Here is a 25,477-nt window from a genome sequence, read left to right as displayed (position 1 = left end):
AAACTAAATTTGAAAAAATAATACAGTAGTCAGTCCTGTGGGAAAGAGTGTAAACAAATCCAGCATAAGAGACAGAATAAAATAATACATTACATTATTGAATGTACTAGGAACCTTAAATTGGGAATTGAAAATCCCATACCATATTTCTTTCCTGTCAAGAGGAAAGTCTGCCCCCCTTGACACATATATATATATATATATATATATATATATATATATATATATATATATATATATATACACAGCTGTAAGTAAAAAACTTGACATACTGACAACTCAAATTAAAGCAAACACAACAGGCAGAAATCAAAGAGCACAGATCACATGGTATTACCAGATAGGTAGCACTGCATATAATAATTTGATATATAAACAGTGACACTTATATAAAAAGCGAGCATCAATAATATGCATGACCTTTTTTAATTCTTAAAAATGTTTAAAATTTTTAATAATAATTAAAAAGATATCTTCAAGATCTTTAAATATTACCTGGAGGCCCATAAAGTAGCAACCCTTTCCAAGGGCTCAATATACCAGAGAACAGATCAGGATACTGAAAAGTAAAAATAGTTTAATAAGTCATTCAAAGTTCCTACATCCATCAATTTTATAACTTACTTTCTTTAAGACTAATCTGACAAAAATGTAGAAAATTCTACTTTTACTAGTTTTGACTAGATGGGAAAAAATGTTTAAAATTAATAATTCCACACAGAAGTATTCTCTTTTTTGCCTGAAGAGCTTAGGATAAATAAGATATTGTATATTTACTGGTTTAATTACATGATACATATTACCATCACATCATGTAAGATTTCTATGTCAGTGCTTTAATAAAACAACAAAAAACTGCAGTTGAAACAAATATATGCAGCTGAGATGCCAGTCGGAAGAGTAAAAAAGCGGACTTAATATCATGCATAAAATTATAGAGGAATGTGAGAGCAAAACAGAAACAGAAAGTGGGAACATTATAGCTAACATCATAGAAACAGAAAGTGGGAACATTTTCATGCTAAGTATGTACCTATCATGTAAAATGTCTGGTGTATCTGGCACCTAAAAACATTAAAAAAAATAAAAATTAAAAAAATATATAATAAAATAAAAAAAGCATTAATAAAATTCCTAAAAATGATGCCCTTTTCAACATTAAGAAAATATGAGTAATGAAATAAATAAAATGATGCAAGTAAGTCAGGCATACATTGTTTTGTCTTAAAAAAAAAAAAAGAGTATCAGCTTAAAAAAAATTCTAATACATCTATTACTTATTTCCATAATGTTCAACTATTGAGAGTGCCTGTAAGTACACTGGATCTAAATTAAAAATTGTGTAATAATACATTACACAGTTAGTAATTCTCAAGAAGAAACCATATATTCTACTTGTAATTTCTTCAGAAATTGATCATAAAAATTATGGAATGTTTGAAAGTCATTTTAATTTTAAAAATCAGCAAAATGTCAAGAAACAAATTCAAGGGAAACTCATTAAGAGTGATACAGGGAAACGATTACAGTGATACAAAAGCAGATTAGGAAAGACTGTTTATTTGCTCCTGTTGCAAGCTCTTCGATAATGCCCAAGGATTACACTAAACATTTTCCCAAAATTTTTTGTTTCGGCAAAAATTTATTATAAAAGCTAAAAATTGGTGCAAGTAAGGTCTCTACAGTGGAAAGTTCTATCTCTCAAGCAACTTTTTTACTTCACCAACAAAGTGGTCATCGTAAAACTATTACCAAGAATGGCTCCCTTTCCTCTCCTCGGTACCACTTAGAAAACATCATCAGCCTGTTCTGTCCCAGACTGGAACAGAACAGTCTAAGGGAGTTAGGTTAGTAAAAGAATAAATAAAAGGCTATTAAATTAATGATTTTCATTTTCAACCTTATCTTAAACTTATTCAGTAACTAAATTTCACAGCTGTGATTAAATGCAGCAATGTGAAACTTGCATTGAGTAACAAGTATATCTTTGAATTTACAAATGCTCTATGGGTGCCTCAGCAATAGTTGATTTCTGTCCAAGTATGCCCTAATTCATAATTCATTTTCAGTATGGCCTTATACAACCAAAATCTTCAGTTCATCAACGTTGTTTTGCATAGGAGGCACACAGATGAAATTCCTCACAAATATTCAGTGAGAAATTTAAGGAGATGAAATAGGATGACCTCAGTGATCACAGGACTAGCTAACATGGCGTAAGGTATTAGACTAACACATGCTTATTTACAGTCTCAATTCAGAAGGAATACTCTTCCAAATTTGCTTGATATTAAGAATGATTCTAAATCCACAGACTAATTTTTTCTGACAAGTAAAACTCCATAAACCTGGTGTCCCATTTGCCTGATAGTGTCTTACAGAAACTGTGTTTTTGCACTTAGCCACACATTTATACAACATCGTAAAACTCTTTAGACAGATAATAAAATTCGGGATTAAGAAACTGTGACACGTTATTTAATAGTCTTAAAGACTGCAAACTCAGCAGTAACAATAAGTTGTTTTCGTTAGATGTCACTTCTTTGTACACGAATGTTAATGTTGATCCACACTTGATATAGTTTGGGAGTTATTAAATAATAATACCATCATGATTACTCATACTAAACTGCCAAAAAAAAATTTTTTTTTCTGATTGAAGCTAATTATATTAGTTTTCAGGACAAAATATATAAGCAAATTTTCGGTTTACCTATGGGTAAAGACAGCAGCCTTAATATCAGAGATGTATCCACATCGAACACATACACTTAATGGCGTTTCTTCCCTGGATTATTTATTATGGAAGATATCTAGACAATGTGCTCACTATCACCGATGATAGCACCACTCAAAACATTTTACAGACATTCAATAATATTCATACAAGATTACATTTTACACTGAAAAAAAAGAACATGATGAAACGAAGTCATTAAATTTCTTAAATTTCACACTTACACGAGATATGAATACAATAAATTCAACATTTATCGTAAGCCTACAAATACCGGTTTGTTTCTTCACTACAATAGTTATCACCCGTTCACTTACAAAAGGTCCATCATATTTAACCAATTCCTTAATGCTTATAAATATTCCACAACTGAGCCTGCCTTAGACTCAGAGATTGAAGTATTAACTAACAGGTTTTTAAGCAGAGGCCATCCTCTCACCACTATTAACCAAATAAAATTACAAGCGAAAAACAGGACACAAAATATCGCACAAATCAATAAAACCAATAATAAAAAGTACTTTATTTCCATACCATATAAAGAACAATGGCACAAGCAACTTAGCAGACTCTTTAAAGATACATAATTTAAAATTGTAGCAAGGCCAATGCAAAAACTACATACTATACTAAAAAATTGCAGGCCTTTCTTCTTCTTCAGTATGAGTAAATGACCTTGTATATAATATTTCTTGTAGCGAATATGACTCATCTTATAAAGGCTTGACTCAGTGTACTCTAGATTTGAGAGTGAAGTAACATACCACTTCTGTCTGTACTTCACATGCAACTGTGTCATTAGCATTAGTAGAGGCATATGATGCAAGAAAGCAAGCTTATGCAGCATCAGCCAGAAAAAAAAAAAAAAAAACTTCCACTTCACCCCTCCGTTTGTTCGAAATACCTGTCCAGCTGAGCCTTAAATTTATTTAGGCTATCAACTTCCACAACAAGGGATGGAAGTCTGTTCCACCAACCAACTACACGCTGGCTAAAGGCAAATTTCTGGACATCTATCCTACATCTGTCTTTCCTCAATTTGAATTTATGCCCTCTCAGGTGATTATTCTGAGCAAGAGGCAGAATCCCATCAGCATTGAGCATGCTCAAACCATTCAAGGCTTTATACACCTCTATCAGATCACCTCGCCTGTGCCTAGTCTCCAGACACTGTAATTTGCAAAACTTAAGCCTTTCTTCGTAAGAGCAACCCTTTGTTCCATTCACTAAACTTGTTGCCCTTCTCTGCACTCATTCCAGCAGCTCTACATCCTTCTTGAAATGAGGCCTCCAGACCTGTATCAGAATTGGCTTTTCATGCTGTGAATGAAAGTCATACATTTCTATTTAATGAGGCAAAAATTCTGAACATTCAACAAAACTATATAAAGTTATTAATCACTGAAACCCTTGAAATTAAGTTTCACAAAAATTCTATCAACATGTGTCATTACTACCTCATTTCAGATTCATGGTCTTTTATACGCATACACCAAGATAAATAATCTCTCCAATTAATACCGTGACACACACTTTGCATCATTTCCAACCTGTGATCAAGACAGTTAGTCAAAAAGCCTAGTCCACTTAAGGAAGGAAAATTTCGTAAAATTTATTTCATCACTGTGATTTTAATTTATCTCATCGCTGTGATCAATTCTTTATCTATCAGAATGCCTCCACAAAACTTCAAGGTCGAGATGATACGTTGTGACAAGAAGTACTCTGGGCAATCTCTACACCCAGACATTATGTAGAAAGATTTGTCACTCCACAGTGCCACCTTCTGCCATTGTTCTGGAGTCCATGAACATTGAAAATGACCCGATACCAAACGTTGTTTTTTTCATTAGTGGCCATAATATCAAACTTATACAAGCTGCTCTACCATTGAACATGCTCTGTGATGTTTTCTGCAGACAGCACGTGAAGCATGGACTACCCTCTTCATGGTTTGTCAAGCACATTCCATGAGTCTGCAGGGCCATTTTTCTTTTTATGGGGGGGCACCATCTACATTTTTTCATCTTTGAATAACATCCACTACAGTGAATTTTGGAAGGTACAGATAAGTTGCAGTTGTTCACACAAACTGGTTTCTAATGTGGGAGCCAACCAACATCTGTGTTAAAAGTCTGCAAGTTCTGATCCACAACCCACTCTGGCTTCTAATGTACTGCTACTACATAGATAGGCCCACAAGATTTACATTTAAGAAATGTGTATGGTTCAGACACTGGTACATCTGGGCCATACACACATGTGGGAATTTAGGCACAGCACAATATTCACTGAGGAATGTCTAAATGCTTTTGGTCCAATAATGTACATTTTCCTTAAGGTGCACATGCATAATTTGTAAAAATAATTTATGGTGCCTGCATAAAATAACATTTAATAATTGTAATAATAATTTATGGTGCATGCTTAAACACAGTGAATCCTGGGAGGACCATCTCACTCTTCTTCAAAATATTGAGATCACCTCCACCACCACACAAATAAAAATAAGCTAATATGCAGCATATGCAATAGAGTTACAATAATATTAACTGAGACTCACTTTTATGGGATAAATAATAGCTTCCTTGATTAACTTTTTTGCTTTATGCAGTCCAACAATATCACTCCAAGTAACGTTGGGATTTTCAAGAAAGATGTCCTGTGAAAACAATTTTAAAGCATTTAAAATAATGGACATTTTAGTGCAATATGTGAATTTTTTTTAATTTCCAAAATAATTAATCTCCAGTTAAACATACTTGTTAGTCATGAGGAAACTGTGCATCAATTTAAAAAAAAAAAAATTGACGTCCATATTTTGTCCAAATACAGTGATGTGGCTTTTAAGAAAACAAAATGTGAAGGATGGTCTGATTTAAAATAACTGTAATTTATGTGTGATTATATAGAGCCTACATTTGTGAACAAAATAAAATATTTTAATTAAGAAAAATATAAAGGTTTATTTTCTTATGAATTTCTGATATATTCCATAAAATTAACTGATTAGGAAAAAGGAACAAATACATGTAGTAATAAAACAGGTGGGGAGAAGGAATTTATGAAGAGCTAGTTAATTAAATATCAGTAGGCTGTTGTAAAGGTTCTCCTTTATTCATCTTCGGAAAACTGCATGCAAAAAAGGCATAGCATAGCTCTTAAAACGATATAGAAAATATACAAATATACTTGCCTACTTCATAACTTACATTATGAAGTAGGCAAGTTTTAATAAAAATAGCTAATGTGTTATTAAAATACAAAGTCCCAAGCAGAAAAATGCAAAGAAATGCTGGTAGAATTACAAAAGGCCTATCGGTAACAAAAGTGGTTAGCTACGTTTCTAAGAACAAAATTGTTCTTCATTATCTGGCTGATGATGGTGAACAATTCAACAAGACAAAATAAGAATATTAATTGCAATATACTAGCAATAAACAACTAATTCAAAATACAGTGCCACTGTTTATTGTCATTCCTTCGGGACACAGCTTAATTGATAACAATAACCAAAGAAACAAGATTTCAGCTGTTCAACACTGTTTACTGATGCTGACAAGAAATGTATATATAAAAAAAGAGGGAAGTGAATATAGACAGGAAACATTAAAATCAAGTAATATCAAAATACTTAAATTTGACTGTCCACTATCTCTTCGAAAAAGTCATCAATAAAAATAAAACTCTTGTTTCTGGAAATCTGTACAAACCATTAAAAACAAATAAAGAAATTATTAAAATCAAGAATCAGAAATGGGCTAATACTCTACTGTAAAACAGTCATGGTAGGAGTAGAGATACAGTACTTTCTTTCACGGAGTAACAACACCAACAAACCACACAAACTGTATGAAGCAACAGCAGTAACTGGACATGCAATGTATCAGAGTTCAATAACAAATCAGATGTTACATGATCACTCCACTGAAAATGTGTAAACAGTGATAAGGCAAAAAAGCAATAACACAAACCAAAAACTCTAATTACAATAAATGTAGTTTTTTTATATATATTAATATATATCTGATCAGAAAAGTGATAACATTAAACAAATGATAATATTATCTGTGATCACAATAAGCAGTGTGCACTGTATCATTAACACATTAAATGTTGGCCAACAGACATGGCAAGATTTTGTCACGTTTCTGAAAAACTCATACAACAATTGTAACTTATGTCTGTCTGTTTTAATTATAGCATGGTTCTTCTTGGAAGTATTTATTACAGAAGAAACGGGTAAAAAAACTTTAATAATAAGGCTGAAGTAAGAGGCACAAGAGAAGATGCTTGAGATGTATTCAGAGTAATTAGGGGCCTCAGAATTGTTGTCATAGGTGCAAGAGAAGATGCTTGAGATGTATTCAGAGTAATTAAGGGCCTCAGAATTGTTGTCATAAGGTTGTGGAAAGTGGCAATTTCATGACTAGAGAGGAGTCTCCCTGAGCTGGCTCAAAGAATGTGCTGAGGCTGTAATGCACACAAATGCCACAAGTACATGGCCTACGGTGATAACAGGTTAATGTCTGATATTTTAAAAATTGATAGGATGCCAAAACTCCAACTTGAAAATGCACCAAAATGAAACACTAAGCCAGTGCTGATTCTGTTCTTAAACATGCTGATGCATTCTTGCAATAATCAGTGCTCCTCAATTTCTGTTTAAAGAAAAACAAGAGAGAAAGCTTTTTAAATCCTTTTGTGATAAGATCTGTCAAATAGCTAGAATTAAAGTTGAATTAATTAATATCCATCCAATGTTCACTGACATAAGAATGTAAGCATATTTCTTCAGTATGTGAACTGTTGCATACAAGTTTATAACTTAAAGTCCTTGTCATGTCTATGGTAGAGTGTTAAAGCAGTGGCACATTATGGAAAATTTATTTTTGAGTTTATAAAGATTGTTCTAAAATTGAATTGCCCATCTATCCTGACTAATTCTTGACTAAGACTGACACTGAAGGATTCTGGGAGAGGAGTATCCGAATTCAGTACAATGGAGCTTATATATCAGAGATTCTATATTAGTGCTGGTGTTCATCGGCTGAATTTCAAGTGTGCCAGAAAATTTTATAGTTATGCCAATAAAAAAAAAAAATTTATATAGACTTCTATGTCCTTTTCCTATAATGAACAGATAGAAAAGCAAATGAATATAATACTAGTACAGATTTTGTATGAAAGGTTTTTAGAAAAAATACTTAGTACAGAAAACTTCTCTACACCAACAAAAGTAATGGACAACAATACGTTTCAAAGAACCGATGAGGTTTAGTGATACAATATTTAATAACGCAATCACCCACCTTTAGCCTTATCTATAGACTCCAACTAATTTTTGATAACAAGCAGGGTGGTATTTTGCACTATTCCTACCTTCAACACAACTACTGATTGCAGGCTTGTTGGACTGGCCCAAAGCCAATGTTCCAGTTCATTCCAAAGTTGGTGTTTAAGATCAGCACTATGGGACCAATCACTTTTACAAGCCCATGTCTTCAAACCAAGTCATTACAAGTTGTGCAGTATGATATAGTGCACTGTCATGCTGAAACAGAAAAAACATTCCTCCTTCATACTGCTGATAGTATAGGAAGAATGAAAATGTCAATGTATCATATAGTATTCATTGGTCTAGAAATGATGACTAATGGTCCAAGTCACAAGAAATTACTCCAAATGTTGAAAATGCCTCTATCAGACTTCACAGTTCTAACAACACACTCTGGTAAATATCCAAGCATCTGCCAGACAAAAACACAGACATCAGATTGGAAGATTGGAAAGCTGTACATTACAATTCATTATTCCATAACAGCTTTCAATGTTCTGGGAACCAATTATGATGGGTCGTGCACTAGGCAAGCCAACAACATGCAATGTGTGCAGTGATGTTTGGTTAGTGTGCTGCAACTCCTCCATAAAATCCAATACCAAGTTCCCTACATAGTCTTTAACATTCTTTAATAGTATTCGATAAGGACTGAATGGAATCTAAACCCCTCTTGAGTAACCAGTCTCCTCCCATCAATTCCTGGTCTATCCAAATGTTTCCCAGCTGTTACACCAGCACCATTTGGCAATTAAGTCAGCCATCATTGATCTGTGGTGTTGCCATTTTTGCTGCAATGGTACAAACAGATTGATTGCTAATATGGAACCATATGCCAACTCTCTGTTACAAGTCATTACCCTCAATGCCTTAACCCATCTACTGTATTTCATTGTTCTGCTTACTTCAAGCATGAATGCAGTTGCTTTTATAACTAATCCTATCAAGAAAGTGGTGATATGGTTATTTTTCCAAAATCCTAGTTGGTATTCAGATACTTTTGAAAAATAGTGTGTACTTGTATAATTAAGTAAAGCAATAACAAGAATTATACACCTTAGGCACAGCTGGGGTGACTAGATTTTAAGAAATAAAATACAGGACACACCTGCCGCACTGGCAATGTGACATAATACTGCATAGATGCTAGGAAAATACAAACACAGGATGGCCACACATAGCTATCTTAGAAATGCATAGTGTCTACCACAGATAATTTTATGCCTTAATTTACATTGCTATTGTGCATATGAGAAATAAGTGTTTCAGTTCTTTGATTATTTCCTGTTGTGCAGTCAACTTGGCCAACATCTAATAAAACTGGAAAAAAAAAAAAAAAAAAAAAAAAACACTCCACTTGCGAAATACATGGGTGTATTGTGCATTACAAACTTATATCTATTGGGAACAGATGTTGAATTAGTAATCATTATTTTATTATGATCATTTACTTTAAATACTTTTAAACAAAAATGTTATCCATTTAATATGTCTTACTTATAAAATGTAATCTACAGATATGAGAAATAAGTGTTTCAGTACTTTGATTATTTCCTGTTGTGCAGTCAACTTGGCCAACATCTAATAAAACTGAAAAAAAAAAAAAAAAAAAAAAAAAAAACACTCCACTTACGAAATACATGGGTGTAACTTCTACATGAAATGGCACATTAAATGTTATCCATTTAATATGTCTTACTTATAAAATGTAATCTACAGATATGAGAAATAAGTGTTTCAGTACTTTGATTATTTCCTGTTGTGCAGTCAACTTGGCCAACATCTAATAAAACTGAAAAAAAAAAAAAAAAAAACACTCCACTTACGAAATACATGGGTGTAACTTCTACATGAAATGGCACATTTAAAAAAAAAAAAAAAACAGTACTATTTGATGTTCCATTTCATCTTGTTAAGACAACTGGTCCCCTCACTCAAAAATAGAACATATGGCCTAGCATAGGCTGAAATTTCAAAGCTTTTATTCTAAAAACTCCCTCACTTACCCTTGATATGACTTCTGCTAAGTGACGCCATTCACTAGTACAATTCGAAAATGCTCCTAAAGGTCTTAATAATTTTGGTTCGTTGTCTGAGTTACCTTCAGGTGACAGCTATAGAAAATTTTTAAAAAATCATTAGCCACATTTTTACATTTAGAAAATTGACTATGTGGTATAAATATAAAAAATAACAGCAAATTCAGTTATGATGATGTTATTTTATTGCTGATGTCTTTTATACATTTGAAAGTGATTTAAAAATATATGTGCAGTTGTTGTTTAAAATTTTTTGGCAAATCAATTACTTTTGTTAACAGTAGTTTCACAAGTTCATATAGTTTATCATGCATTATGTCTGTTTGTTATTTGGTTTTTAGGAGCATTAGCAATTAAGACCATATTGCTCCGGGGATATGCGGTGATCATTCCCTGGCCTTTCTGCATCCTCCGTATTTGGTGGTCACGGGCTCGAACCCCAGTCTAATCAAGAAGCGTGTGCTACGCACTGCTGCTCCTGCCCACCTGGCTACGGAGGCGCCATTATGGCTGTACAAATGTATGCTCATTTGCCAACTTGCGCATTGTGTGGGCCCAAAAACCAGGAATAACTCGTGGAAAAAACTTCTACTCCCCCTTAAATTTAAATGAATGTCATCATTAGAATCTACAAAGAGGACTAACATTTCCAACACAGTGGATGGTTTTATTTATACAATGCTATTTGAATGGTAGACTCTAATCAGTAAGCATGTTGTCAATCACTGTGTTCTCTGTTTAAATTATTTTTACTATATATAAGATAGTAAAATAATTTTTACTATCCACTCTATTTTTATGCAACTTCACATCAAAATTATTACCACCATAATGATACATTCTTATTATTGATTCATAATAATAAGTATTTTTTTCTAACTCCAATAAAGCCATTAAATGTAGCTTTTATCAACATGCCTATGAAATACTGTATTATTCTTCTATGAGGTACAAGAAGCACAGAAAAGGACAGAATATACTAATTACTTTTATTTTCATATTGATGGCTGTTGGCCTCTGATGATGATGTGCTTATCAATATGTAAAGCAGATAATTCGATTTAATATATAAATATTTAATGATTTTTATGTCAACTTTACATACGGAGGAGTTTCATAAAACATATAACTATCCTGTGTCAATTGTCATTATTATACTGTAGAGTTAACTGGTACCATTCTGCTTTGTATACAGTAAAACTAACTTAAACACATTGTTCTCATTCTATATTATATAAAAGGGTGTTTCATAATGTTTGGGCTGTACTTTTGGGATAAATTCAGGACCAGAAACAATGTAAAATGTTTAAATAAACATATGCCCAAAATCACTTTGTTTCTGAGTTAGAGCCGATTTTGTATTCCACTCTATCTTTAAAGAAATGCTTAAAATGACTACCTAGCACTTAAACACATATGAACATGTCTCATCATAGACCGCCTGATGCATTCAAAAATTCTAGGTGCTGTTTGGATTTGTTGGCATCCTTGTTCTATATGGTGGCAAAGCATTTCAGTGTTGTCAATAAGTGACACAAACTACGGGTTTCAGATGACCTCCACAGGTACAAATCAAGTGCATTTTGGTCCAGAGAGTGAGCAGGTCAAGCAGGTCAAGCAGGACCTCCATGGCCTATCCATTTAGCAGGAAAATGCTCATCCAAATAGTCTCTAACAACTTGACAAAAATGAGTTGGAGTGTCATCATGCATAAACCATATACTGGAGCAGGAGGAACCTCATCTAGTAAATCACATAAATCATTCCTTAAATTTAAACAGGATTCTTCAGTAACCTTCTAGGCAAAACACAAGGATTGATTAAGCAGTCAGCAATAATTAATGCCCGTATGTTAATATTAAATTGTTATGTTGTTGTTATTCGGTTTTTTTTAGGAGCATTAGCAACTAAGGCCATATTGCTCCGGGAATATGCGGTGGTCATTCCCTGACCTTTCCACATCCTCCGTATTTGGTGGCCATGGGCTCGAACCCCGGTCTAATCAAGAAGCGTGTGCTACGCACTGCTGCTCCTGCCCACCTGGCTACAGAGGTGCCAATATTAAATTGTTGCTGGTGTCTTTATTGGATAATGGCATGTGAATCCCTCTTCTGCCCAATTAAGAGTTTATTGATAACATCATTTCTTATGAAGTCAAGCTCATCCGAAAATGGCAAGAAGAGTAGAAAGAGGATTATGAGTAGCATACTTGCAATCCTCTCTTTCTGTCCTATGTCCTCTGCTGCTGCTGCTGCTGCTAACCTTCGAGTGGTCATGAGAATTTGTCTCCATTACCAGTGCATGTGAGGAACCAGAATGGTTCCTCATATGCACTGGTAATATCATACAGATACGCAATTATTAAAAATAAAATATTTTATTAACAAGCATTCCAGTTAGTAAAATTTTCCATTTCAACCTCTAGGTCTGCCACCATCTGAAACTCACTTGAATGATTTTGTACATATCTCCGAGATGCTCATCTATTTTGAATGGTTTTTCTTATCCAGAAATGATGATTTGGAAACCTTTCCAATTACAGACATCTTGCTGTGGCCACATTCAAGTCCATGCATGAGATACATGTCTGCCATTTCTCAATTTGAATTTTCTCCTAATGCACACACTTAATAGCACAAAAAGTTTTAATGTTTCTCCCCACCTTGCTGAACTGCACCTCACTGATTTTATAGTAAGAAGTTATAATTATACACAGTAAAAGTCTGGTGCTATGTGCATCAGAATGGTAATCAAGTTTTATATCTACCTACACTGTTTTACTATGGTTTGCCTACCCAGAGCCCAACAAATATGTTTTTACTGGGTAATTTCTGGAACATAAAAAGGGCTGTAACTGGCAACAATGCAAGTTTTCAGGTACTGAATTGATCCTGAAAGTATGGGCCAGATATTATGAAATACCCTGTGTATGTGCATGTGGGTAAACATATTTTAATTTTATCATAAGCATGAAAGTCAGGAATCCTACCTTACAGCCACATAAGGTTAAAAACTATTAGAAGTCTTCTATTAGTTCTAGTACAAGTCACGCACAGCAACCAATATGAATACTTTGTTCTTTAATGGATGAAAGAAATGCAAATAAGAAATTGGGATGGAGAGAGTAAAGAAAGTAATTATAATTTATAACTAGTTAGAATATGTTATAACTTAGAAAGGAATTTGTTATAACTTACAAAGTCAGGAATCCTATCTTACAGCCACATAAGGTTAAAAACTATTAGAAGTCTTCTATTAGTTCTAGTACAAGTCACGCACAGCAACCAATATGAATACTTTGTTCTTTAATGGATGAAAGAAATGCAAATAAGAAATTGGGATGGAGAGAGTAAAGAAAGTAATTATAATTTATAACTAGTTAGAATATGTTATAACTTACAAAACTGTGAAATGAGGAAGAGTCATATTATACAAAAAATTTTATTAGCATAAATTATAATTAATATCAGTAACCAACAACATAAGATACCCAAATTTTCTTTTTCACAAGCTAAAATAAATCAAAGCACAATCAGCTAAGAATATCTGAATTAAATCTCTAATCACATTTAAGTATGTATGATATAACTATCAGTGCAATATATGGAACAGAGCCATCGATGCATTTTCTGAAAACAAAAGCTAGACTTTAGCTAGACATACAGTAACCCTACCCTGATCACTCATTGCTAGATGTGCCTCTGATGGGATGTATTATTAATAATATAGCTAAAATTTTCCTAGGTAGGAAGAAGCTTTTTATTTCGAAGTCTATTACCAATACATAGTGACAGAAGAATTTATAGAAATAAAATGGATCACTAAATCTAATAATAGCCAGATATTTTTTAAATACAGGCAACTCTCGGTTTACAAACGAGTTCCGTTCCACGACTTTGTTCATTATATGTTTTGTTCATTATGTGTATCTTGCATTCCTGAGCTTTTATGATATGTATTGTATATGTTAGCAGCCATTTTAAAGCATTAAAACCATGTATTAAACACTGAATGGTCTATACAATAAGTTTTATTATAATGTATGTATGCATTATGGTTTATTGTATACGATAAGTAACGTAAAATAAAATAAGAAAATAATGAAAAAACAAGATATCGTACTTGTTAATTTTAATTAAAAACATAGTTACAAAATAGAAATAAAGAAAATGAGTACTAACATAATATATGTACTGTACATACTTTTCAACTTTTCAACATGTATTCAACTTTTACTCGTCGATATCTTCATCAGAGTTCAATATTTTCCACATATGTGACACTAGGTGTAAATGAGGTATATGGAAAGGCATCTGATAATGAAGAAACAGCTGGGTTTTCCATTTTTTTAAAAATATGTTTTTATAGAAAATTGCAGTTTTCTTCAAAAATCTCACTGTATCATGCTAGACAGTCATAAACACCTCTTTTCACTTTTGAAATTCTTTCCATATTGCATCTTCTTCTTCAAAGATTGCCAACCCCTCAGAAATTGATTAAACATTTAAACATTCTACATGGTGTGGCATGTAAACCAACATTTTTTTACTGGCTAGATTAGTTTTATTAACCAAGAACAGTTCAGTATAATTATCATAATAATTTTCTGATAATTATTGTAATAAATACATTTTTTAAAAGTTTATTTATTTAAATCTTACAATTATGTTCACTATACGTTTGGCATTTCATTTTATAAGGAGCTCTATCTATTAGTGACTTTAAGAAATTATGAATGAATTGTGACGTTCATTATAGCAAATTTTTGTAAATCAAACGTTCGTAAACTGAGTTGCCTGTATTTAGAATATATCATGTTTCCCAATGAATCAGGAAGAATAGATGTTACTTACTGTCTTTTTATACTGTTTTGACTGCTGCAAAAATAAGAGAGTAAAGAATTAACTGATATGCATTACTCAGTACTCACAACGAAGCAAAAATTATATTCTACAAATTACAGAACAATTTGATAACAACACAAATATTTGCTATTTCCCTTCACTTTTATAGAATAATCAAGAAAATATGATAGAATAAAATAAGAACACAGACATTATCCAATGCTTCCTCATAAAAACTTAGTTAACCAAATTAGAAGACAACCCAGGCTAATCTAGAATATACACTTTTATTATACACACAGTACACTGTATATACCACACAGATTCATGAAAATGTGCTACATAAAATTTATTTATTAGCATATAACTTAATTTGATACTCCTATTGCCTTTCTTTCCTTATTCTACACTAATGGTTCATATTATTATTCAATCACTTCACAAAAGGAAATCATTCACAATTCTCAAACACTAAAAAAATAAAGTTAATGAATACACATATCAATAAAAATTGTAAATCTTTCAGTTATTAGCATTAGCAGAGGCATATGATGCAAGAAAGCAATCTTATACAGTATCAGCCAAAAAAAAAAAAAAAACCTTCCCATTTTACCCATCAATTTGCTCCAAATGTTTGTCTAGTTCTGCCTTGAATTTATTTAGTTATCAACTTCTATGACAGATGGAAGTTTGTTCCAGCAATTAACCACCTGCTGGCTAAACGCAAATTTCAACACATCTATTCTTTCCTCAATTTGAAATTGTCCCCTCAGGCAATTAATCTGGGCAAGAGGAAGAATCCCATCAGCATTAAGCATGCTCAAACCATTCAAGGTCTTATAGACTTCAACCAGATCACCTCGCAGGTGCCTAGTGTCCAGACACTGCATTTGCAAAATTTAAGCCTTTCTTTGTAAAAGCAACCCTTTGTTCCATTTACTAATCTTGTTGCCCTTCTCTATACTCGTTCCAGCAGCTCTACATCCTTCTTAAAATGTGGCCTCCAGACCTGTATACAGTACTCAAGGTGTGGCCTGACCATTGTCTTATACAAGGGATATTCACATCCTTTTCCCTGCTAGAAAAATTCCTGTATATCATTGACAAGAAACCATAAGACTCTTGGAGACCATCTGCACTGCTCAGAAAACTTCATATCTGACTCCACAATTACCCCTAGCTCCCTTTCATTCTCTACCACCCTCAGTGTACCACCACAGAGTTGATATGTTACTCTGGGGTTACTGCTACCTAGTAGTGTACGAAGAAGGGGGGTACAGAGTTGATATGTTACTCTGGGGTTATTGCTACCCAGTAGCGTACCAAGGGGGGGTGCAGGGGAAGCAAATGCTCACCTGCAACATTTTTGCCTTAAATGGCACCTACGGAAGGGTGCACAATTTCTTGACAGGGAAATAGACCATATTACAAACAGGCAGTAAAAGTGTCTATTTTGTTACCTTTGCTCCCCCTCAAGGAAACAGCTGGGTACTACACTGCAGCTACCCATATGCAGTACATTTGCCAATTTAAACTTCAGTTGCAACTTCTCAGCCCATCTACTCAACTTTTCTAGATCCTGTTGCATTAGCATTTTGTCATTAGTGTCATTAACAACCCTGCCAACCTTCGTTAAGCCTGATATTCCATCAGTGTAGTACCCAGCTGTTTCCCCCTCAAGGAAACAGCTGGGTACTACACTGCAGCTACCCATATGTAGTACATTTGCCAATTTAAACTTCAGTTGCAACTTCTCAGCCCATCTACTCAACTTTTCTAGATCCTGTTGCATTAGCATTTTGTCATTAGTGTCATTAACAACCCTGCCAACCTTCGTTAAGCCTGATATTCCATCATCAATATCATTAATAAATACAGAAAACAACAATGGACCCAATGCTTAACCGTGGGGAATTCCACTAATAACATTAGTCCACAAAGAGCAGTGACCATTGATTATCACTCTCTGTCTTCTCCCACTCAACCATTCCTTTATTCATAGCAGCAATTTGCCTCCAATGCCACACTGCTCCAATTTGTGCAGCAGTCTTCCATGTGCAACAGAATCAAAAGCCTTCCTAAGATCCAAGTATATGATATCAAAATTATTCTTTGCATCCAGTTCCTTTTTGACCACATCATAATATCCAATCAAATTGGTCAGACAAGACCAATGCTATGTCGGAACTATAACTGAAGTCTTGTCTAGATGATCCTGCAGTGCTTCTTTAACCAGTGCTTCCATTAATTTCCCCAGAACAGAAGTTAAACTAACAGGTCTGTAATTACTTGTATCATCCTTTGATCCTCCTTTATGAATTGGAGTCACATTTGCACATCTCCAGTCCATGGAAGCTCTCATAATTATGGCTGAGGGTTTGCTTACTTCCTTTGCTGCCTCCTTTAATATAACTGGATAGATCCCATTCACCCTGGGTGCCTTTCTTATGTTTATCTTCAACAATTGCTCCTCCACTTTGCTCTGAGTTATTACAAAATCATTTAGTTCACTGCCAGAGTTTAATACACCTCTGGCATTCCCTTCCCCCGAATAACTCCTCATTTGTATATGTAGATGCAAAATACTCATTCAGTTTGTTAGCTATCTGAGCAGAATCATCAGCCATTGAACCATCGATATCAAGTGGACCAATCTGATTCATCCCTTTCCATCTAGAGTTTACATAAGTAAAGAACTCTGCTGTTTTTCTTTGCATCCTTTGCCAAAGATTTCTCATAATCTGCTTTTGCCTGCCTAACTTCCTTTATGACTTGCTCACAGACCAGCTTATATCTATCATAGGCTTCTGTGTCACCTATTAATTTATATGTACCCCATGCATTTTTCTTCTCTGCTACATGTCTCATTAGTTCATCTGACATCCATTTACGCCTAAACCTTTTTTTTTTTTTTTTTTTTTTTTGATTTGGTAGTTGTTGGCGCATCGGCTTCTGTGGCCATATTGCACCTCCCAAGGTTTTTGCAGTACTTTGATCCAAGCCCGAGGCGGGAATCGAACCCGCGACCTTTGGGTTGCCGGGCAGGTACTTTACCCACTCGGCTAGCCCGGTCGGCGCCTAAACCTTGAACAATATTTCTTAGTTGGTATGAAAAGCCTAGTAGCTTCAAAGATTAATTCTTTGAATGCTTCCCATTTAGAATTTGCTGTTGGTAACAACATCAGTTGGTCCCACCATATAGAATTTAAAAACTGTCAGACCACCGTAGTCATCTTTACGAAAGCAAAATTCCTTCCCTTTATCCCTGATGGTAGTTACCTCTTGGAGTAAATTCACATCAGTACATTGCGATCACTGCCACCTAGTGGTTCCCTTATCTGCAGATTCTTAATGCATGAAGAATCACTACTGATAATCAGATCAAGAGTGTTACTCCCTCTAGTTGCCTCCCAAACATGCTGCTGTAGAAAATAATCATCCAATAAATCCACAAAAGCCTTGCTAGTGTGCGAGTGACCAACCCACAAGTTCCAGTCAATATCTGGGAAATTAACATCCCCATTAGAAGTCAATCTGATTTTACTGGCCTACTCTATTTCTCTCTTCAGTTGTTCATTATAATCATCAGTCATTTAGCCTATAACACACTCCTATGCTCAATTTTGCTTTCCCGCTGCTTATGTCACACCAGACTCGACACTGCACTGTCCACCCATGTCAACTGGTTGCACTTCATTAGATTTTATGTGTTTCTTAACTAATAGCATAACCCCTCCTCCCTTCCTATCCTCTCTATCCTTCCTGTACACATTGTACTCGCCAAATTCCAATTCTGCATTCTTCATATCTGTGTGACACCACAAATCTGATATTTCAACAATATCTGCCTTTAATGTTCTGACCAACACCTCGAATTCATCAAATTTATTTACCAAACACCAAACACCAGCATTGGTGTACATGCAAGTGTACATACACCTGTTCTTATTCTTAGCTACCCTAACACAGCCCATGTATTTACTTGTTCCGCGATGACTCCCAGCAGTCTCTGAAATCCCCTGTACCTTGTTTTCCAGCCTGCTACTCATTCCAATAGAATTTTACAAACATTAGTAAATATATTTTAAACTCTTTAAAACCTGGTACCTTTGGAGATTAAGAGGTGCTGAATTTTAAAAATAAATGGATTTCTGAGAGGTTTATCTAGTGGCTGAGCACTTTTAGAGTGATGCATTTCAATGTACTTCTCTTGTAGTTTAGAAAAGTATATTTCAGTGGACTTTTCAAAATTTATAATATTAGGCACTGCCAACTGAAATTACTTAAGTGAGAACATTTATAATGACTAAAAGTAGTGGTAGTGGTTAAAAATGTAAATATAATTCAATTTATTACATGTAAACAAATGATAATAAACAAAGTCACAGTAAATGTTGTCATATACAACAACGAAATCTTTAAATGCATATCCAGAATGGTATCAGATGGAAATATCAATGAAAGTGCTTCAGAGAAAAATACTTTTGCACTGGAGGATAAAATAAAAATCAACTATTCTTCTTAAGTAATTTACAGTGAGGTATGCACAATCTTCATAAATTCAATTTTGATTTTAATAATTTGATAGTATATAACAGAGCTATGATGCTCAAAAAATAAGTTCTACATTGATATCAATGTTTGTAGAATAAGAGAAATTTACCTCAATATGATACATAGAACACTTCCATATGATACTCTCCAGAAATTAAAACGAATAAAAGATTAACGCAAAATGATTACGTAAAAAATCAATTTAAAACATTTCAAAAATTAATTAAAAAGTTTAATAAATATTTAACATAAACAATTTTGAAAATCATTTTTCAAAATTTATGTTAAACTTTTAATTTTTTAAATTGTTTTTTGAATTTTTAATTAATTTTTGAATTGTTGTCAATTGATTTTTTACTGTAATCATTTTGTATTAATCTTTTATTTGTTTTAATTTTTGGAGAGTATCATATGGAAGTGTTCTATGTATCATATTGAGGTATATTTCTCTTATTCTACAAACATCGATTTTAATAATGAATTGTAATAATAATAGTATTTGTCATATAGTGCAAGAAAGCCACAGGCTTTTGCTGCACTGCCAAAAAAAAAAAAAAAAAAATTAACCAAATAGATAAGAAAACACAAACACAACATATATGCTTCCCTCCTCACACAGGTAAATATCCAGTTGACCTATGAATTTATTCAAACTGTCAGCTTCAACTACCTGCGAGGGCAACTTGTTCCAGCTATCAATAACTAGCTGGCTAAAAGAAAACTTCCTACAAGAAAGTTCCTTGTCAAGAAATTCAATCAATTTCTCAAAGGTAATAACAAAGATTAGTAAGTTTCATTTTTTCTATCATTAAAATTATAGTAAGGAGAAAGACAGTGAACAGTTCAAGGGTGTTCCTATCCACTCCATATTCACACTTTGGAAGTGAGTGAAGAGAGAGAAGCCTAGTGAGCTTGACCTTATTATAGTCAAGCAATTGGTGAACTGCAGATTAAAATAAGCACTATGTTGCTTATTACATACAGTTATCAATACCTGTTAAAGAGAGAGCGATTACTCATATCTTGGAATATTGTTTGACATGGTAATCCATGCAAAAAAGGATAACTTTTTCTCTTTTAGCTATCACTTATTCATTACTGAAAACTGCTCATACAGTGCTTGCATGAGCCAGTGACCAATTTGACATCACTCTAGAATAGCTGTGAGAAAGAGAAGTTACAGTCGTGAAATTTTACCTTGGTTATGTGGAATTAAATCTGTTCTTTGTGGGTGTAAAAGACAGTCAATGTTCATGGTAGAGACTAGAGAATAACCATAGATTCAATTGAGCTTATTTTTAATGGATTTTTTAAAGAAAACACAATCGCAGACAAGTGCCAGATTTATTTTTTAATATTTTCAGATTGTAAAATATGACAGATTTTAAAAAATTCCAGATTGTTAAATGCCAGATTTCAGAGAGTTTCCTGTACCATAAAATTCAATATCAAATGCCTGCTGCTTCAGAATAACAAATGTAACAAATAAATATGGACTCAGATAAAATGCTGCCTAAATTGAGTCACCCGTTTTTATTGGGGTAGGCTTTAAAAATATCAAGAAGCTGTTGAAATGTTTGGCTTTGTTTTCCCTCAACTCAGCAAAGCACCTGCACAGAGATATGAGCAAAGTGGTGTGATGTGACAAAATAAATGCCATTTTTGGAAGGATTTTATATAGTCAGATATTTTCTTCACACCTGTCCACTTCTGTTCTCAGTAGAAGTGAAAGGATGGAAAAATAACTTAGTATATTAACATAATGTTTTTATTTCCTTTGTAAATATAATTGAATAGGTAAAACAGATGGATATTCAGCTCAAACTAGTGAAAATTACTTTAAATCAGAAAGAAATGGAAATTTCAATATTACCAAATTAATAAACCAATTTAAATTTAAATAAAAATATTATTATATAAAATTTAGAAAAGAGTATCAATTTACAACATATTTTGATGTTTACAAAATCTAGTCAGAGTCCTATTCTGATGTCCATGCACTAGAAAGCAGACCTGCTTTAAATCACTAGTAGTATTCACCACATTGAAGAGAAATTAATGGCATCCTTGAAAATTACTCTTCACACCCTTACATACCTTATACTACTCTTCACTACCTTATACACTTTACATTATTCTTCACACTAGCTTAAAGTTTACACATGAGCTTCTTAAAATATGTTACACAATATTCCATAAAATATTTTGAAAACTTCTGGAGTATGTTTTATAGGTGATAAGAAGCAAAAAAACTTAAGAGAAAACATGGTAAGAGAAGTCAAACAAAACTGATTTCAATTTTGATTATTAATTTCAATTTGAATATTTCCTCATACTTTCCTCAACAACCATTACGACACTACTCAAAAAGATCTTATTTTGTTTTAAATCAATAGAGCCTTAAGAGACTAAAATATAAAAATTATTAATACAACTACATATTTGTATTAACACATACCAGGTATCCTATAAGCCAGAAATCATATACGGTTTATTTATTAAAATTGTGACAATGAATTAAGATAAGCATATAAAAGTAGCTATGTTTCATGGAATTTGTAGTCAGCAAGAAATTGCAAATACATTCAACACATACCACCCAGAAGGACCCCAATTAGCAATTCTTGCCCTTGTGCAGGTCACTATTAAAATTCAATGAGATTGTGTGAGTGATGGATAAAGAATGCAGTAGACCTGCATGGCTGAAAGGTCTACACTCAGTCTGAACAAATGTCTCTATGCCACATGTCTACAGAAACTGAAGCATCAAAATTTAGTATTCCCCACATCATGAAAAGAAATCAGTGGTATTCTTACAAACTGAAAATTCCTCAAATACTGAGTTAGGATTATCCTAATTTACATAGCGTGTTCTGTGAAATGTGGAAGGAGTAAGGTCTTTGGAATTTATAGAAGAAAGAAGTAGCAGAATAATGAAAGAAAAGCAAAGTCCTTGAAAATGAACCCAAGTCTGATATCAAATCATAAAGAGTTGGTATATAATGTTGACTAACTTATTACAGCATAGTAATACTGGGCTACATAAGTACCTTAAAGCTACTAATTCCACAGAAAAACTTAGATTTGAAATTTTGGAGCATTTTCCCATCCCTGTCCTCCACTACAGCACTGATCCCTACAGATTTTTAGACACTTAAAAAAAAAAAAAAAACATTTGGAGGGATATTTATTTCATGACAGTAAACAAGTAATGAATTCAGTACAAATGCAGTACATTAGTGTTTTTAAAAGTTATAAAATATTATTATTTTAAAAAAGTTACATAGAAAATTAATTTTCTGGATTTTTAATGGTGTCTGACTTAGAAAGTTGGGCATGCAGAGTAAAGAGCTCTTACAGGAATAAAAATGCTCATTCAATGATTTCAATACATTTCATTAAGAAGAATGGAGATCACACTGAAACTTTTCTTGAAGAAAAATATATTATTTTTTTTCTTTTGCAAGACCTTTTATTATAAAATTGCTTTACTTTTCAAATCACCCCTGTAATATACAATTTAATTTAATATTATACTATTTAAAATGGAAAATAAATTTTAAACACAATTTAAAACAAGTAGGTGTAAAATCAAACTATTTTAAAAAGCCCACAAGCCGCAATTTAAATTTAGGATATTTTTGGTTTAAACCAAGATATGATCAAAATTTGATCTCCATGAAACATTTTTCCTAATTTCATTTCTTTAATTACATATAAATATAGAGAAGTAAAAAATACCTCTTTCATTTTCTATACTTACTCGTCTTCCATTTTCTGATGAAATATTAGGACATGGAATTCCTTCTAACATCAACTCACTATAATCATGCTTCTCTGCCTATCAGAATCACACAAATGAAATTTTTTAATTTTAAAATATCTTTATTAATCTTTTTATTTTAAATGTATTACATTTCCAGATTATGCATAATCAAATTAATCACATCTTATCATCAAATGGCTTAAAACTAATTTTACCATGCTTAATTTGTGATTATTCTCCATCCTCTCAAAAGTATTTAAGATATCTTTCTGATGATAGTGAGCAATGCAGGTGGATACAAAAAAGGAATAGACAAAAATGGATATGCAAGGGACAGAAATTTCATAAACAGCCAATGAGTCAAGGTAAAAAGTTTGGAGATTTCCAAATGGTATGACTATCAGTGTACAAGCAATAATTTATTGGTATATGTTAACAGCAGACCATCTGATCCCTTCAAAGAACAATACAACAGTTAAACTATAATATGAAAGGGCAAGAAAACTCAAAAGAATGGTCATCATCCCTAAAGATGTTTATGAAATCTAACTTTGGAGCTCACTCCAGGTGTCAACCTCACCATCAGTAAGTCTGTGCATTGCCTATAAGGAGTTGACCAAGTTGGTTTCATGGAGGAACTGCAGCACAGAAGCTCTATATGGCACCAACAAATGCCAATTATCATTTTGAGTGCTACATTGCCCATTATTCACAAACTTTGAAACAATAGGAAAAAAAAGATCCATTGTATGTACAGCAAGTTGTGATACAATGTTCAGGACTAACATTCAGAGCATTAATGTAAACCATACAGTGATATCTACATGCTCCAACATATAGGTAGCTCAGAGTTGTCAAAAATTTCATTATATAATGCAACTATAAGTGTTTTTTACACCGATCTATTATCCAGTCTGAATCATGAGAAGAAGAATCACACCACGAAGCTTTACTGTTGGCAGTGCAATACAATAATGGTCTATTCCACAAAGCCAGCCGTGTACATTTCTGGTTTGAGAAAAACAAATTTCTAACTGTCACGAAAACAGTTATCAGGAGTCCCACAGAACATCTCTGTAATAAGCTAGAATGTCCAGCCAAGGTTGACACCTATCCTTATCTAGTACTCCAACACATCCCACTTTCATCACTGAAGGAGGAATGCCACAAAATTCCAGTTAGTTGCTAGAGCTGATGAACTGATCAAAACATTAGTAATTTCTTCAATAAAAATCCATTTCATTCAATATTACTGGCATCTGAATACTTTTAAAAGGGTAGTGTGCACATACTGGCAACAGACAGTGTATTCATTTATAAACCTTGTTTTATTATTCATATACACTCTGTGATCACTGAATTATGACCACCTGCCTAATACAGTGTTGGGCCACCATTTGCATGGATAATAGTCACTCCAATGAAAATGGGTGATATGTTCCCTGTATTCCTTGAATCACTTATTCACAGTGCAGGCCAATGACGTGGCGTGTTATTGTCTTGGAGATTCCACTTCTGTCTAGAAAGATGAAACAAGGCAGGGTGCACAAGGTTTCCTAAAAGATGTCTGTAGATCTCACCAGCAAAACGTTAGTTCCTATGGACCAGGGGTCCTAAGTCTTTCCAGCAAACCATACCCCATATTAAGCAATCATCACCACCTGCCTATGAGCTATGTGGCATAGTCCATTTCAGATAGTGTGGTCACAATTTAGTGATCACTAAGTGTATTTTATAATGTTGGCTTAGATACAAAATATTCTAAAGTATTCTCCAAATTCCAATATCTGTCTCCACAGGTGACAGATATTTCCATAAGATGTAAGAAGGGATACCACAGCAGTTGAAGAGCAGCATTCACAGTGATCACCTGGAATGTTGCAATGCTGAGAGGCATGGAGAATTTCTCCATTTTTCTGTTGATTCTCTACAGGTATATGTAACATTCCACCCAGTGTGGGGGAGAACTGTAATTACAACAACCGTGCTACCCATGATGGTAGCACGGTTGTTGTACCTTTTGAGCTCTTTTAGGAACATTTGGAATACTGTGTTCAAATATGGAGACTTCATCTGAAAAAAGACATCGAGCTTCTTGAAAGGGTTCAAAGATGGGCAACTCGAATGGTGAGACCGGCAGAAGGATGACCATATTCAATTATGTGGGCTACAGAGCTTGGCAACCAGGTACCTCAGAGG

The 25,477-nt window shown here is 33.6% G+C and overlaps 1 protein-coding gene across 1 annotated transcript in view; it reads right to left on the bottom strand.

Moving 5' to 3' along the window:
- Nucleotides 1-25,477, bottom strand: part of LOC150090565 (katanin p60 ATPase-containing subunit A-like 2) — a 123,453-nt gene that overhangs the window by 61,157 nt on the left and 36,819 nt on the right. The window contains exons 6-10 of the mRNA XM_090382070.1: nucleotides 23,276-23,353; nucleotides 14,968-14,991; nucleotides 10,082-10,189; nucleotides 5,301-5,399; nucleotides 496-559 (exon numbers count right to left, since the gene is read on the bottom strand). Coding sequence (XP_090238196.1) covers nucleotides 496-559; nucleotides 5,301-5,399; nucleotides 10,082-10,189; nucleotides 14,968-14,991; nucleotides 23,276-23,353 — 373 coding nt within the window. The remainder of the gene's footprint in view (nucleotides 1-495; nucleotides 560-5,300; nucleotides 5,400-10,081; nucleotides 10,190-14,967; nucleotides 14,992-23,275; nucleotides 23,354-25,477) is intronic.

Source organism: Mastigoproctus giganteus, chromosome 1 (genome assembly GCF_048544385.1).
Source record: "Mastigoproctus giganteus isolate SK-2022 chromosome 1, ASM4854438v1, whole genome shotgun sequence".
NCBI lineage: Eukaryota > Metazoa > Arthropoda > Arachnida > Uropygi > Thelyphonidae > Mastigoproctus > Mastigoproctus giganteus.
Note: the sequence above shows the minus strand (reverse complement) of the source record. Positions and strands in the feature narration are given on the sequence as shown.